Source organism: Rutilus rutilus, assembly GCF_951802725.1.
Source record: "Rutilus rutilus genome assembly, chromosome: 24".
Classification (NCBI taxonomy): domain Eukaryota; kingdom Metazoa; phylum Chordata; class Actinopteri; order Cypriniformes; family Leuciscidae; genus Rutilus; species Rutilus rutilus.
Window position 1 is genome coordinate 23,547,181 of NC_140228.1, and position 16,109 is coordinate 23,563,289.

At 36.9% G+C, this 16,109-nt stretch overlaps 2 protein-coding genes across 3 annotated transcripts; one reads left to right on the forward strand and one right to left on the reverse strand.

Annotated features, from left to right (window-relative positions):
• Positions 1–785: 785 nt before the first annotated feature.
• thnsl1 (threonine synthase like 1) lies at positions 786–5,766 on the reverse strand. Of its 2 annotated transcripts, none has more exons than XM_084398872.1 (2): positions 5,673–5,766; positions 786–3,607 (listed from the first exon to the last, which is right to left on the reverse strand). In XM_084398872.1, exon 2 carries the CDS (start codon positions 3,583–3,585, stop codon positions 1,405–1,407), a length of 2,181 nt encoding a protein of 726 aa, XP_084254998.1. In that variant the 5' UTR covers positions 3,586–3,607; positions 5,673–5,766; the 3' UTR covers positions 786–1,404. The 2 variants fall into 2 exon arrangements, with proteins under 2 accessions (XP_084254998.1, XP_084254999.1); XM_084398873.1 differs by lacking the exon at positions 5,673–5,766 and adding an exon at positions 4,909–4,973.
• On the forward strand, positions 4,619–12,281 carry enkur (enkurin, TRPC channel interacting protein). Its single transcript, XM_084398874.1, has 6 exons — positions 4,619–4,690; positions 6,099–6,183; positions 6,966–7,111; positions 7,279–7,511; positions 8,564–8,710; positions 11,958–12,281. Exons 2-6 carry the CDS (start codon positions 6,104–6,106, stop codon positions 12,129–12,131), a joined length of 780 nt encoding a protein of 259 aa, XP_084255000.1. The 5' UTR covers positions 4,619–4,690; positions 6,099–6,103; the 3' UTR covers positions 12,132–12,281.
• The last annotated feature ends 3,828 nt before the right edge of the window (positions 12,282–16,109 follow it).

Genomic DNA, 16,109 nt, shown 5'->3' on the forward strand with positions numbered 1-16,109 from the left:
GTCTTTGAGCATCTACAGTACCATATAATATTGTGCAAAGATTCAGGGAAATCTCAGATGACGGTGGAAATGTGTGCTGTGGTCAGATGAGTCCATGTTTCAGCTTGTTTTTGGGAAAAACAGACGACGAGTTCTCAGTCCCAAAGACGAAAGGGACCATCCAGACTTTCATCAGCGACAGGTGCAAAAGCAAACATCTGTCCTGGTATTGCGGGGGCATCAGAGCAAGCGGTATGAGTGACTTGCATTTGTGTGAAGGTACCATTGACATGGAGGCATATATTGGGATTATACAGAGACATAAACTGACATCTTTCCTGGGAAGCAAGACAATGCCAGGCCTCATTCTGCACATGCTAAAACTGAGTGGTTTCTAGACACTCCACACCATAGAAGGGATGTGCCTGACTGCAGTCCAGATCTGTCTCTTATTGAAAATGTAAGGCCCATCATGAAAAGGACAATCGGACAGTGACGACCACTGACTGTTGAGCAGATGTCTTATATCAGACAAGATTGGGCAAATATTCCATAAGTGTAATTAAAAGGAAAGGGGATGTGAGAGTGGTAAACATGCCTCTGTCCCAACTTTTGTGGAGCCATCAAATACAAAACTTGTTTATAATTACAAAATAAAATTAAGTTGGTCAGTGAAAACATTGGACATATTTTCTTTGTACATTTGTCAGTTAAATAAAGGTTCAAGAGCATTAACAAATCACAGAATCTTGATTTTATTGCATTTTACAAAATGTCCCAACTATTCTGGAAATGGGGTTATATATTTAAAGATATTGGGAAGTATGTTGATAAAGCAAACCGGTTTGGTTACCATTGACTTCCACTGATACATTTCTCAAATGTACATTTTTTTTATTTATTTTTTGGTGTTTGACAGAATAAAGAAAGTCATAGAGGTCTGGAACAACATGAGTTTGAGTGAACGATGATGAACTATCTCTTCAAGAGGGAAAAACTTGTTGTTTGCCTCGTCAGTTTATTTATTTGTATTTCAACCCTTAAAGAAATAAGCTATACATGTCAACAACAGCAATAGGAATAAAAATGATCAATCAATTATTTTTATTAATAATATTCAAAAAGAATAATTCCACCAAGTAATATTTCATTATGTAACTGTAGACTGTTTGCTGTTGCCAGCAATTTAGCAACTATCAGTATACACAGGCTTTTTTAATAAAGTTATCAACACTAAATTAATAAAACATCTGACAAATTATGATAAAGTACAATTAAGACTAGTTTATGGACTTACATGAAAAGCATTTGAACTATATCTCATTACATTACTGTCACCTTGTGTTCAGATTTGATGGAAGTATAATGTTTGGGGTTTCTTGACAGACTTTGCCATCAAGTGGACATGTGCAGGTACTGCAGGTTTCACTGGACTCTCAGAAATGAGTCTTGTATCATAGTTTCTACTTCATCTGTGAGCTTGTTATAGTCAGCCTGACATGCTTTATGTGGATGATGTCCGCTGTTTCCCATGCACTTCAGCAGAGCGTCATGCATCTGCTCTCGGCCTCCAATGCTGCAGAGTTTATCCAACTGCTCAACAGGATCCGGTGGGATATCTTGACACTGAAGGGCTTTTAAGACAGCCGGAGCGAACTTCCCGTGGTGTGCAGTGGAGCATATCACAAGCGGGCAGGTTTTGTCATGTATACGATCGGCGACTACTTTCCCGACCGCTGTGTGAGTGTCCATCATGAAGCCTGTTGTCGCGTGCACCTCCCGTATGGCCCTCAAACAGTCTTCTTCAGAGCACCAACCAGCTTGAACTTCCAGATTTATCTTCTGTCGTAAAGTCTCCGACACTTTAAATATGCGATCTCTTTCTAGATTCAAAAACAGATCTCTGACAAGACTTCCATCCCCACCGGAAGCGTGATGGATGAACCTCTCAAGGTTGGAAGACTTCAGGATATCAATGGCAGGAGAGTTTGAAACCTGCAGCTTCCGGTTGCAGAGATCATACTTGCCACTAGCGATGAAGTCGGATACGATGCAGTTATGATTGGATGCACAGATCACCTTCCGTATGGGGATTCCCATTTGTTTGGCATACAGGGCTGACATGGCATTGCCAAAGTTTCCGGTAGGGATGCACACGTCAATGGGGTCTCCGAAAGTCAGCGTGCGATTCCTAAGCAGGTCCATGTACGCCGAGCAGTGATAGACCACCTGAGGGAGCAGTCGGGCCCAGTTTATCGAGTTTGCGGTGCTGAGAACCGTGGCATATTCCACAGCTAAATGTCCGATCAAGCTTGAGTCCCCAAACATTCGTTTAATGCTCCTCTGGCAGAAGTCAAAATCGGACAGGACGCTGATGGACTTGGCATTGCCCTCCTGAAATCCTGTCATCTGTAGCTTCTGAATCTCACTCACTCCGTTCTCAGGGAAAAACACAAGCACGCCGATCCTCTCCCGGTCACTGTCTTTAAGATTTCTGAAGCCGTTCAGCACCGCGCTTCCGGTATCTCCAGATGTGGCCACTAGAATCAGGTAGTTGCACATCTGTGGCAGGCAGTGGGCAAACAGCTGAGGCATCAACTGCAGTGCCAGGTCTTTAAACGAGGCAGTTGGGCCGTGAAAGAGTTCTAGAAGATACTGATGATCAGTGAGGTGCTTTAGAGGCACAACCGACTGATCGGCGAAGTTCCGGCCGTAAGCACGACACACCATTGTGCTCAATTCTACAGGGGACACATCCATAGGATGGATACAGTTTTCCAGTATGGCCACAGCTCTCGTGGCATACGGCATGCTGGATATTCTCAACCATTCTGAAGGTTCCAGTTTGGGGAAACCTTTTTTTGGAACGTAAAGCCCTCCGTCTGGTGCAAGACCCTCTATGACGACATCACTGAAGAACTTGGGGTCACTTGACATTTGGCTCCTCGTTGAAACAAACACCTCTGATTCTGAATCCTCATATCTGAGCAGAGTCCTCAGGACTTTATCAGCCACGTCCTCCACGGAGTCTCCCGTCCCACAAAGGACTCTCGCATCTAGCCATTTCTCATAAAACTGCTTCCTGTAATGTAATATCTCTCTCATAGAAACACCAGCATCCTGACCCACAATCCTGTTCACCTTCATTCGAGAGAGTCTCTGCATGATATCGTCTGTGTCCACATCCAGGTACACGGCCAGTCCAGAGCGCTTCAGGTGCCGCATGGCGTCCGAATGCAGGGGATTGGAGCCGGTCAGAGAGATGACACTTCCTGTGGCTGCAAACCTGCACACTGCTTTACCTTCTTCTTCAATAAAACCATCGCCACCGATTTCAGAGAGCTTGTCTGCCACACTCATTCCCCACGTCCTTTCGAGAACATCGTCATCTATATCAATAACAGGCATACCTAGTCTGTGTCCCACAATCCGCCCTACGCAGGTCTTCCCTGCTCCAGGAGGACCCATCAGGAGAATGTTTCTTTCACGCGGTTTAGAGTTTTGATTTGATAGCCGTGCTGTAGTGAAGAATGAAGGAGCAAATAGCAGGTGGGCCCTCAGCTTGCTCACTTTAGCCAACAGCTGGCCGAAACTTGCAGGGATCATCTTGGAAAAAAGATCATATAATCTAGGAAGCAGAAATATGTTTCAGAATTAAAATCATGTCAGTAGATTACAGATAATTTGCTTAACTACAAAATGTAATGTTTAGGCCTGGTTTCACAGACAGGGCTTAGAGTAAGCCAGGATTAGGCCTTAGTTCTAATTAGAGCATTCGAATAGCTTTAATAAACGTGTCTTAGAAAAAACATGACTGGTGTGCATCTTGAGACAAAACAATGGCACTGACATATTTTAAGATGTGTCAGTCCAAGTTGCTTCTATAGTTAAAACAGCTCAAACATACATTTTAGTCTGGGACTTGTCTGTGAATCTGAGGGATATTGCATAGGCCTTTATCGCAACACAATAGAACGCCGGAAGTAGCCGCGAAGCAGTGTACTGCGTCTTCCTGTTATTGCATTCACCATGGCTGCCTGTTATTTATCACTGGACTACTTCGGTCTCGCATCTCCCAAAAGTTTTTTTTGTTTTTGTTTTCTTGATTCCATTTTAATGGTTTCATTAAATTGTTATAACCAATTATTTAAAATGTAATGATTTAAGCAAAACTTTCTTCAAGGGTTAAACCAAACTCTTATTTTGACGGGTTGCCGTGTACACCTTTGAGTCTCTCTGTGTTTTATGATATGGTGATAGTTTTTCTCAAATGAAGCTAAAATGCTGCTGAAGTGACTCTCAGAGCAGCTGTGTTGATGAAGTGCATTAATGTTAATACATTAGGCTGAAAACATCATGTGTGCCTCAGTGTGTGCGGTAAATGAAACACACAGAACATGCATGATTCCTATTTAAATGGTCTTTATGCGGTTTAATATTGACAGACATTGGTCTATATCACGATTTTATTTAAGTTTACTGACCTACTTTTCATCTAAAGGTGTAACTAAGTAACCACCGGAAGTGCGAGTACACTGCTTGGCGATTTCGAATGTTCAGAAACCAGGAAATGAGATAAAGGCCTATTGGTTTAATCTATGTAAAGATTTGTTTTAATAAAGACACAGCCCGTCCCAATGGAACCCTAAGCCTTCGGCGTCTTTCTCCAGTTCCACACTTTCATGACATAACGCTGCTTTGCCTGTCGGGTGTAAGTCTGCTTCCTTCTGAAACCTAAAATGACAAATGGGACACCCTGCAGTCTTGTGGAACACCACAGATGCACATGAAGTGTGCCGTTTAGAACAGGGCCTTAAAAGTCACAATGAAACTGAAGTATAGACAGATCTTTTCTTCTGCATTGTGATATCTTAATGTAACAAATTATTGAAAGGAATAATAGTAGGGCAGGGACTTGGTTCCACTCACTGAATTTTGAAATGTGGGCTTGCAGGGGTGGTTTAATCAGACTAAATGATTGGAGAAGTCTGGCATGCAGTAGCTACATCACCAGAGAGTCTGACGTTTCACTGCATAAATCAAATTATATTTTTAATAAAAGATTACGAGGTTAGAAAAAAAAAAGAAACATGCATTTAGAAAATAGATAGGATGAATTTTCCTTTCCTGCCGACTTCAAGCACTGATGTGGTGTGCAATTTAAATCTATTTAGGCATAAGTTGACATAACATTTAGCTTTTAGCAATCAAAGAAAAATAGCAATAAATGTTTTTATGTTTTCATTATTTGGCTGGCCATGAAACGAGTGTAACATGGGGGAAAAAAATATTTCGTTTTTAGCAATTTCAAGTGATTACATGACTTTAGTATGGCAATTATCTGGAATATATTTTAAATTATGACATGTACCTTAAAATGCAGAGAATAATAACTACAAACTGTACACTTATATATTTCGTTTTTAGCAATTTCAAGTGATTACATGACTTTAATGAAGACTATGTATGGCAATTATCTGGAATACATTTTAAAATATGACATGTACCTTAAAATGCAGAGAATAATAACAACAAACTGTACACTTATTACACAATGTCTATCTGACAGTCTGTCTATCCGCAGAATATTAGGTTTGCAAGTTAATGTTTTCTGATAGGAGTACATGCTTACGTGTAATAATAGATTTACACAAATATTTGGCAATATGTAGAGTACAAAAAGTAAGGTTTACCTAAAGCACAACGTTTATCTGACCTACAGCCTATTGTAATCTCACTTTCACGTGCGCGCACAGCGTGGGCCACGTAAACAAACCACTTCAGTACGGCAACAGCAAAAGGACATTTTCCGTTTACGTTCTAAGCCTTACATAGCCTTCGTCACACGTTTTTCAAACCTTTATACTAAAACAAATCGTTTGCATGTGCATGTTTTTTTTTTTGTAAGGTTTTTTAAACTTGGACGTTTATACAACTGAAACTATGAGAATATTGTGTGACTAATGCGGGAGAAAATAAAACAAGGGGAAACTGTTTAATGTTGCCTGGCAGTGGTTGTCATAGAGACGTTTGTTAAACAAGACCAGCCATTTTATCCTCATAAAACAGTGTGCAGCGGGACCTTTTCTGTTTTCTCTTATTTGTATCTCTATTATCAGACATCATGAGCAAGATCATGTATCCTCCAGAGAGCATCTATAACCTTATTCCCAGAGAGGAAGAAAAAGCCATGAAAGCGCCCAGGTAGAGTTTCAGCTTTAAGATCAAATTAATACCGCAATAAGCTGATATTATAAAGTGTTCTATCTTTTTTCTAATTCTCTTTTGATATTTACAAAATAGTTTATTTATTTACATTGTAACACCATTTTCTCACATCTCACATTCCCACCAGGTCTAATGGGAAGCTTATTAAAACTGATCTATTTAAATGGTAAAGTATTTGTAACTTACTTATTCTTGCTTCAATTCTTTTAATGAATATGTAATGTAAGATTCACATTACATACTCATTAAAAGAAATGAAGCAAGAACAAGTATCTCAGAATTATGTTACAAACAAACCTGTTAGAACCACGGTTGTCGATACACTGTACAAAAAAAATAAAAATTATTAAATAAAAAGCAGCTGCCTTGCATTTTTAAGTACCAATCAACTTGGATGTTTTAAGTCATTTTTAAACATAAAATTTATTTTTTTTAGTTGAATCTTGTATAAATTATTAAAAAAGGTGAAGATTGCTTAATTTACTTTGATGAGTTAAAAACAATGTAAAAACATATGTTGTCATAACTTATTGATCATGTGATTTTTTTTAAATTGATGTCAAAATGTGAAATAGGCTATATTTTAAAAATGTATCATTTTGTATTATGTAATAATGTATTATAATGTATTATTATACAAATGTATAAAATTGTATTATTATATTATATTTCCTATTGATTTTGGGATGAAAGTCCTAGACATATTTTTGGTGAGATTTATCCATTTCATCCATTAATATCATTAATATAATTTCCAGGTACATGTCAAAGTTCAGAGAGCAGGTGAAGCTGGAGAAAAAGGTGGACAAATCCCCCCATAACACAATGGGACCAGCAAAAGTGGACGTACCGTTGGCAACAAACTTTCTACAGAAACACTCCAAGGAACCTAAACTCCCAGAGAGTAGGCTACATGTCCTGCATTTGCTGTTTAAGACATTTTGAGCATTCATTATATAATATTGACCTTTTTAAATACAGATAAATATCTTTTAATTACAATCATAAAATGCCAGTTTCATGTGTGGATCACAAAAGCTTTGCTTGGATCATTTATTTGTACTATTTCAGAGAAACCATTTAAATATGAAGGTGCTGAGCTACATGGTAAACCACCAATACCTGCAAGGACTGAGAAGCCGCTCATGGGTCTCTGCACCAAGAAGAACTTTATTAAGAGCAACGCCGTTGAGAACATCATAGCACTCCCAAAGATAGTGCAGCCAGTGTATGCTGACACCAAGAAGGGGGACAAACAGCCGCTGGAGAACTCTGGTCTCATCCCAAAATTCATAAAGAAGAAGGTGAGGAGAGTGATGTGAAAGTGAGTTTCATGTTCCAGTTGCTCTTGTATTTCATCATGCATACAAAACATACTGTGCTGGGCAGCAACTGATTACATTCAATCTGGATTACATAATCAGATTCCCAAAAATTACTTGCATTTTATTACATTTTAAAATACTCATAATCAGACTACAGTAACTTTTTATTGATTATATATTATTCACACAATGGTAGTAAATCATTCATTATTTATTGATGCGCACTAATTCTTCTTTTTCATGTTTTACATTTTCCTTTCTAAAAAAAACATTTCGCATGCATACATTCAGAAAGTCTTCTAGTTTTGTGAAATTGCACACACAGACCAGCCACTATGGATATAAATACATGGAAAATTGAGAGGCCACAAAGTACTGTATTTCATCACTGGATTTACAGAAATCATTTCACTTTTTAGAAGTGTTTTCTCAACATTGCAACTTTGCGTATCTAATCAACTCCTGATGAACAAATGATTAATTATTATCAAAATTTTACTTAGTAAGTTATTTAACTGTGTATTGCTATGTCTTTGGAAGCCTGTTGTCTTTCAAACACATTTTTATTATAATCTTTATTATTTTAAAATGATTTTTTTAAATGATTTAATGATTAGCTCTTCATCAAACTCACAGACCCCCTGCAGTTCCATCACAAACCCTGCCGTAATATAATGTTTAACGCACTTCATGTTGTTGAAAACAAAGAATGGAATATATTTTCTTTCTCTTTGTATTTTTATATCAATATTGTACAAGATTATCTTATCTTATCACATCAATTTGATAAATGAGTTAGGTCAAAAGTAGTCAAAAAGTAATCATAAAGTCAGATTATATTACCTAAAATGTGTAATGTAATGGATAACTTAACTTTTCTCTCTCTTTTTTGTGTGTGTGTGTGTGTGTGTGTGTGTGGTCATAATTCAAAAACAATAATCGACTACAATTTGTAAGTAATCTACCCAGCACTGCATACTGCAAAAACTATAAGAAAAGCCTCAGGCCTGTTTTGTTCTGCATGTTCTCAGGACTATGGCCAAACTCCAGAGTACCTTCTTCAGCGCAGAGAGGACGTCAAGAAAGCACAAGAGGAATATGACAACTATGTCAAGGAGCGTATGAGCGAAGGAGCCATGAAACAGCTCTCTGGTGAAGAACGACACCATATCCTACAGGTAAACATACAAATGTACTCTGAATGAAACGATCTCTAATTGTTTAGTCTGTGTTCTGCTGGAAGGCACATCCGTCATCTTCCTCGAGAACTTTGTGCTTCTGAACTAGCAGCGTTAATCTCCTGATGATCAATGCTTGTGTTTGTACTGTAGTTATCCCTCAGTTTGTAAGTTGTGTTGGATAAAATCATCTGCTTTATGAGTAAATGTAAACAAAATTAACATGACCTTTTTTAAATATTAAGATTTTAAGCACAAATGTAAATTATTTTATAAGGGAAAACATATATTTTTTATGACTGGTCACCATGTCTTTTTAAGATTTTTTTCTCATGTTTAATCATCTGCAGATTACTTAAATGGTCCTGAATAATGAATACTTTAAAGTACAAATATCCCATGTTAGTCTCTCGCTTTATATGAGATCATAGAGACTGCATGTACACTACCGTTCAAAGGTTTGGGGTCGGTAAGATATTTAAAATGTTTTTGAAAGAAGTCTCTTATCCTCACCAAGGCTGCATTTATTTGATCAAAAATACAGACAAAAAGAAAAGGAACATTTTATTATTCCAATTTAAATGAACAGTTTTATATTTTCACATATTTAATTAATTTTCAGTCTTCATTGTCACATGACCCAAGCTGATTTTTTGCTCAAGTAAAATTTCTTATTTTTTTCAATGTTGAACAGATGTGCAAAAAATAATATTTTTGTGGGAAATATGATACTTTTAATCAAAATGTTCAAAAGACATTTATTTTGCAAAAAATATGTTTGGAAACACTTTACTGAAAGCCTTTACATATAATGCAAGGTATTCATAATATGCATTATATATTTTCAGAAGTAATTGTAACCAAAGTTAAAATACATTATAATATTTGAAAATTCCTTGTTACATCTGAAATTGGTTGTTTGTCATTCGTTTGAATGATTAGCCTATACTTTCTAAAGGTGTAACAAGAATTATAATATATTATAACTGTGGTTACAATTACTCATGTGACCTTACAATGTATTATAAGTTGCATTACAAGGCATAATTAATAAAAAATAAAAATAAAAAAGACAAAGTGTTACCAATTATAATTTTTTGTAACATTATAAATGTTTTGCTGTCATTTTCAATCAGTGTGTTCTTGCTGAATAAAAGTGTCAGTTTCTTTGAAACATTTTTCTTGATCCCAGAACGGTAGTGTTTTCAGTGTTGGGGAAAGTTACTTTTAAAAGTAATGCATTACAATATTGTGTTACTCCCCAAAAAAGTAATTGCGTTACTTTTTATGAAAAGTAATGCGTTACATTACTTTTGTGTTACTTTTTCTCACCTGGGCTGGGCTTGCTTGTTTGTTTTTTAATAACAACAAAAAAAGTTATATTTTTGGCAAATGTTAAGCCCCTTTCACACCAAAAGTGAAATGAATAAGCCTCAGGCTGATGGAAATGCATAGTCACTCCTGTACAGTAGAGGGCGCTGCTCAAACAATCCTTTCAGCAGTGCTGCTATTCTGGATTAAGGCGAGACACTACAGGTGAATAGGGTAAAAATTTTAACTAGCCGATATCACCATGAAACTTCCCCAGTTGATTACCTACATTAAGATGAGAAAAACAAGTTTTCTGTAATTTAATGTTTAAATATGCAAATTAGGCAATATCTAATTAAATATGCACTAATTTGCATTATGTTAAAAAACGAAGTCTGAGTATTGGATAAAGCCAGGTTAAAAATTATTTTTTCATTGTGTTCACATATTAGATGGGAAAAAAATTACAGAGGGATTTATGGATATCTACTTTTGTTATCCTGTAAATCAGAAAATACTGTCGATGTAACGATCACCAGCTGGAGTGCCTCTGAGAGTCACCAGAGGGCACTCCACACCAGACCTAAATGTGTATTTCGAACTTTTTTTCACCACAAGTCTGAAAGAAGACATGTTATTGAAGACAAATATCCAAAAATCTCAAAATTGACCACTAAAAAAAACCGATGTTTTTGCCTGCTGTGTCTCGCCTTAAAAGAACAATAGGATACTGGAGAACAGGGGGGTAATCCAGCACCCGGAAAGCGTACCATCCCCGGGGGCCGCCATTGGCTAACAAGCCATCACCTGCTGTTAGCATTCCATTGACTCCCATTCATTTTGGCGTCACTTTGACAGCGAATAACTTTACATCTGAGGCGTTTAAAGACTCCATTTGTCCATTGTTTATTTCTAAAGAAACACGACAATGTATAAAAGGCTTCATTACCTTGTATCTTACGTTATGGCCCCGTAGAAGCAGTTTTTGTAAAAATAGGCTAACGATTGCGTCATAACCACGCGACTCTCTGGAAATTACCGTATAGAGAGGAGGAGAAGCTCGCGTGGAGGCATAAAGTCTGATAAAGTCAAGGGAGAAGCCCATAGAGAGTCATAAAGTTGCTCCTGCTCCTAGCTCATGGACACCTCCTACTCACGCTCTTCATCTCTGCAAGATTTGGAAGTGAATGATTCTGATTTCTCTTGGTACAACTACTAGAAGACTTACAACTGTCAGACAGGTTGCTCATGTCACATCTACCTCCTCAAGCTCAGTTTGAGTCTGCACAGTACGCTCAGCCATCAGGAAGTGAGAGCTTCCAATTTGCTTCACTTTTCTCCGTTGAAGTCTATGGGGTCGCTGTGTCCATTTCTTTTACTGTCTATGGTGGAGAAGGAAGTTCAACACTCTTATTTATTCTAAATCTAATCTAAAGTTATTTTTGCTTATTACTATAGTTGAATTATATAATTGAAAGGTCAGCAACAAAGACATTGGTTAATAAAGTGAGATTAAATACATAAAGTATATTTGTGTAATTTAATATAGTTAATTATAAAAGTTTTGCGTAAAATTCTGAAATTGCATTTTACTGTTTTTAGTCATTTTGATGAATGTTTTTGTGCAAGTGAGATGAGTAAATGCATGTTCATATTTAGTCTAGAACTAAAATAACCATCATGTTTACACAGCACACACAACGCCTCCTCACTTTATTTCTCTCAACAAGGGGACAGGAGAGCTGTCAGTCAATAAATGTGAAAAAGTAACTTAGATATTTTGATGTCAATTTTAAAAAGTAATGCGTTACTTTACTAGTTACTTGAAAAAGTAATCTGATTATGTTACTCGAGTTGCTTGTAATGAGTTACTACCCCCAACACTGATGGTTTTTATATTTCAAGATATGTCTAATGACTTGAGGACTTTTGACAGGCTCTGAAGAAGAACTGGGACGACCTTCATCATCAGTACCAGAGCCTCTCTGTTGTCACAGACACAGCTCCCAAAAAATACAGGAAGGAGCGTCTGGAGCTGGAGATGAAGCAGATGGAGAGAGATATTGACACGGTGGAACGACACAAAACCATCTACATTGCTAATAACTGAGCATGATGTTAGCTAGCTCAGCAAATATGCAAGAACAACATTTGAAACAGGCAAAACTGCCAGTGTCTTTGCTCATCCTCTTCTGGTCCTTCAAGATTAGTTTGAAAGGCTTCTGTAAAGTTTTAAAGCAATAGATGAGTGCAATAAAGATCATTTTAGATAACCTGAATGGTCTCTGAGCAATTTCATCCCTTTAAAGTCAACATGAAATAAAAATGATTACTTTCTTTGCATTCTGTATATCAGGGTGCACATCCATTTTGAAGGGCAGGTGCTCAAGTGAAAAAAGGGCACCCCTCTTATAATAATAATAAAAAAGCACAGTTACTGTACATATTGTTGATCATCATTTGATTAATTACACTATTTAATGTTATACATGGGTGTTTCTGCGACTACGGGCACTTTTGACTATCCTAATTTAAAAAAATAAACCTCTATGAATTTAAATTTTAACCATCACAGTCTGTAATACATATAAAGATTTACACAAAATAGAATGTATTTGTTAAGATTTTAATCTGGAACATGTTTATTTTTTATGTTTTTCGGGTCATCTTCTTAAAAAGTGTCCTTACCGCAATGTTACAATAACGTTCATTTTATACATTTTTCTTTAGTAATTTCTATAAAAAATGTAATATATTTAAATAGCTTTTTCAAATTTGATGCAGTTTTGTAAATACTGATATAAAAAAATACTATACAAAATAGGGAATTTCATGTTTTTCTCTATGCCATGTAAAAAATTTACAGTAACCTTAGATGTCAATTGTTTCCATACACACAAAAGATAACATAATTAACTTTTTATGACAGATGTTGCAATTTCAATGTGTTAATCATCTCAACTTAAGTGTAAAAATATTTTTTTTTGCAAATGAAAATGTGAAAAAAATGAAAATAGAGCAGTGCTGCGGTAATGACATCTTGTGTCGGTAAGGACAAAATTGAAATTTTAATAATAATAATAATAATTCATTACATTTATATAGCGCTTTTCTCGGCACTCAAAGCGCTTTACATAGAAGGGGCAATCTCCTCAACCACCACCAATGTGCAGCATCCACTTGGATGATGCGACGGCAGCCATATTGCGCCAGAACGCCCACCACACACCAGCTTACTGGTGGAGAGGAGACAGAGTGATGAAGCCAATCAGTATATGGGGATGATTAGGAGGCCATGATGGACAGAGGCCACTGGGCAAATTTGGCCAGGATGCCGGGGTTACACCCCTACTCTTTCGAAAGACATCCTGGGATTTTTAATGACCACAGAGAGTCAGGACCTCGGTTTAACGTCTCATCCGAAGGACGGTGCTCTTTTGGCAGTATAGTGTCCCCGTCACTATACTGGGGCGTTAGGTCCCACACAGACCACAGGGTGAGCACCCCCTGCTGGCCTCACTAACACCTCTTCCAGCAGCAACCTGGTTTTCTCAGGAGGTCTCCCATCCAGGTACTAGCCAGGCTCAGCCCTGCTTAGCTTCAGTGGGCAACCAGTCTTGGGCTACAGGGTGACATGGCTGCTTTTACATTACATATATTAATGTAAAAAATGGCATGTTTATATATATATACTAATATAAATACTAATATATACTTAAGTACTAATAATATACTAAATATTTGTAATTTAATATACAGTAAACCTTGAATTTGTCTTTACCGCAACACCCAAATTTGCTGCGGTAAAGACATGTTGCGGAAATGACATTTTTGCTAATATTTTAGCTAATTGGCAGCTAGCATGGCCTACCACATTAGTTTTGACTCTTAACATCTTAATATATGTGAATTCAACAGTAATATACATTTATTTTTAAAATGTAGTTATAAATACACAATTATTAAGCTGAATGGTAAGGACGCACAATAAATACTAGAGCAGAAAAGATGATGTTTACCTTATTTTTTTGGTATCTTGTGAGTGAGGTAGTGTGGTGGTCCAGTCTGTCAGCAATGTGCTCATGTGATAATTTCTGTTTCCATAGAAACTAGACTTGTTTGTGTTCGATAAAATTTCATAATAAAAGTTTTTTTTCATTGTTGCGGTAAGGACTCAAAAGTGTGGGACAGGCACATTTAGTTAAAAAAATCATAAAAATGATCAGTAAATAATACAAAACATTTTAAGATGCTGTAAATGAATCTGTATATTAAACAATTCCATTTGAAATAATGTCATATTGTAAAAGAATGAGCTAATTTTAAGTATCTCAACATTGAAACCACGGGTGTGGGACATGAGCAAAAATGGTGTTTGGACCTATAAATGCTTCATAATTTTACATTAAATCATATTATTTATTCATCATTTTTTATGTCAAGGTAAGGCTGTTATGCCAATGAAATGAAATCAGTAGCAACAAAATCCATCTTACCATTTATCAAAATCCATTTTCACTGCAGTTACAATGTTACAAAATTAATGTTCTAAATTTAGCATTTTGAATATAAATATGAAATGTTGGGGGGAAAGAAATCATACTATTATATGAAACTAAAACTGCCAGTAGGTGGCGGCAAGTCGAAATAAGTGAATCATAGAATCATTAATTAAAACGATTAATTCAAACAATTCTTGTAGAAGCAAGTGTCCATTGATTTTGTCAATGGGTCATTGTATCGACTCTCCTGATTCACTCAAAAACGAATCGTTCGAGAACGAATCACCGCTGTGTGTTGCAGGAAGACAACTTTTTTGCGTTGTTTGGAATGGCAAAATAGAGCAAAAAACAGTAAACAGCGTTGTCTAAAAATTGGCAATTTATATTTTTAACTTATTGTTTATTGTACTGTTGTATAGAATGATACAGGAGGCTATAGGAGTGCTATTTTCTGACATTTGAAAAAAACAGCACTCCTGCTCATGTGATATTGCTTAACTATATTATGTTATAAACACAGAATACAATAATTCATACAAGGGCAATTCATATCTTGAATTTAGGGGGCGTTTTTATTCATTTTGGTGGCATTTCCGACCTTGCACGACGCTATTTTAATGGTTGTATCGGCGATTTCAGGCCCAAAAAAGGCCCAAACATAAATGATCACATTCATGTAATCTTTCCTAACGATCCGCTAGCTGCCCGCCCCATAATCAGGCCGTCAAAAAAACGTTTTGTGAGGTTTTGCGCTCGAGTTCTCAGACTTCGCGTGCAGCCGTGCACGAGCGCAAAACCTCACAACCCTGTCGGTGATTGGTTGGAACACTATTTATTTTGGTTTTGAGTGGTTGGTGAAACCAATTGTTTTTGTGTGCAGATCTCAGAGCCTAGGCTGCCTTTGACGGCCTGCTTATGGGGCGGGCAGCTAGCGGATCGTTAGGAAAGATTAGATGAATGTGATCATTTATGTTTGGGCCTTTTTGGGCCTGAAATCGCTGATACAACCTTTAATGGTGTGTTCAAGTCATCTTGTATCGTATACGAGTTGAACGCACATGAACGCCACCACAATGTCGTAAACACGAGTGGGGAGCTCGGGATTTTTACGAGTTGGGGGCATGTCAGTGAGAAACATGGCAGAATACCACAATACTTCAAGGTATTTTGCAGTGAAATTGTCAGGCTTTTCTATTTACAGCGCAGTAAGCTAATGCCTGCACAGAATATTATAGCATTATGAAATAACAATGTTATGTAATGATAACGTTTACAGTGGCTTCATAAATTAACTAAAAACATAAAAAAAGCACACCTTATGAAAATTTTGATCTTCATTTTCTAGAACTAGAGTTTAAGAACTTTGCAGTATTTTGTGTAATTAATTAAGAGAAAGTACACCGCCATCTTTCTCAGACGAAAGTGACAGAACGCTCCTGCCATCGTAAACGACTTCCCACCTCGTAGTTACGAACTTCCCAGGAGGACAGTTCAAGTCCTCCTGGGAAGTTCGTAAAAAAAACCTCTTGTTCTAGAAAATGAAGAACAAAGAAATGTGCATCAGGTGTACTTTGTTTTTTTAATGT

What these genes read in the sequence shown, in the direction of transcription:
- enkur (XM_084398874.1), top strand. Translation starts at nt 6,104, where the DNA reads ATGAGCAAGATCATGTATCCTCCAGAGAGCATCTATAACCTTATTCCC. An exon ending in GGAACCTAAACTCCCAGAGA is followed by an intron (nt 7,112 to 7,278) that starts GTAGGCTACATG and finishes GTACTATTTCAG; the next exon opens with AGAAACCATTTAAATATGAA. An exon ending in AACGACACCATATCCTACAG is followed by an intron (nt 8,711 to 11,957) that starts GTAAACATACAA and finishes GACTTTTGACAG; the next exon opens with GCTCTGAAGAAGAACTGGGA.
- thnsl1 (XM_084398872.1), bottom strand. Translation starts at nt 3,585, where the DNA reads ATGATCCCTGCAAGTTTCGGCCAGCTGTTGGCTAAAGTGAGCAAGCTG.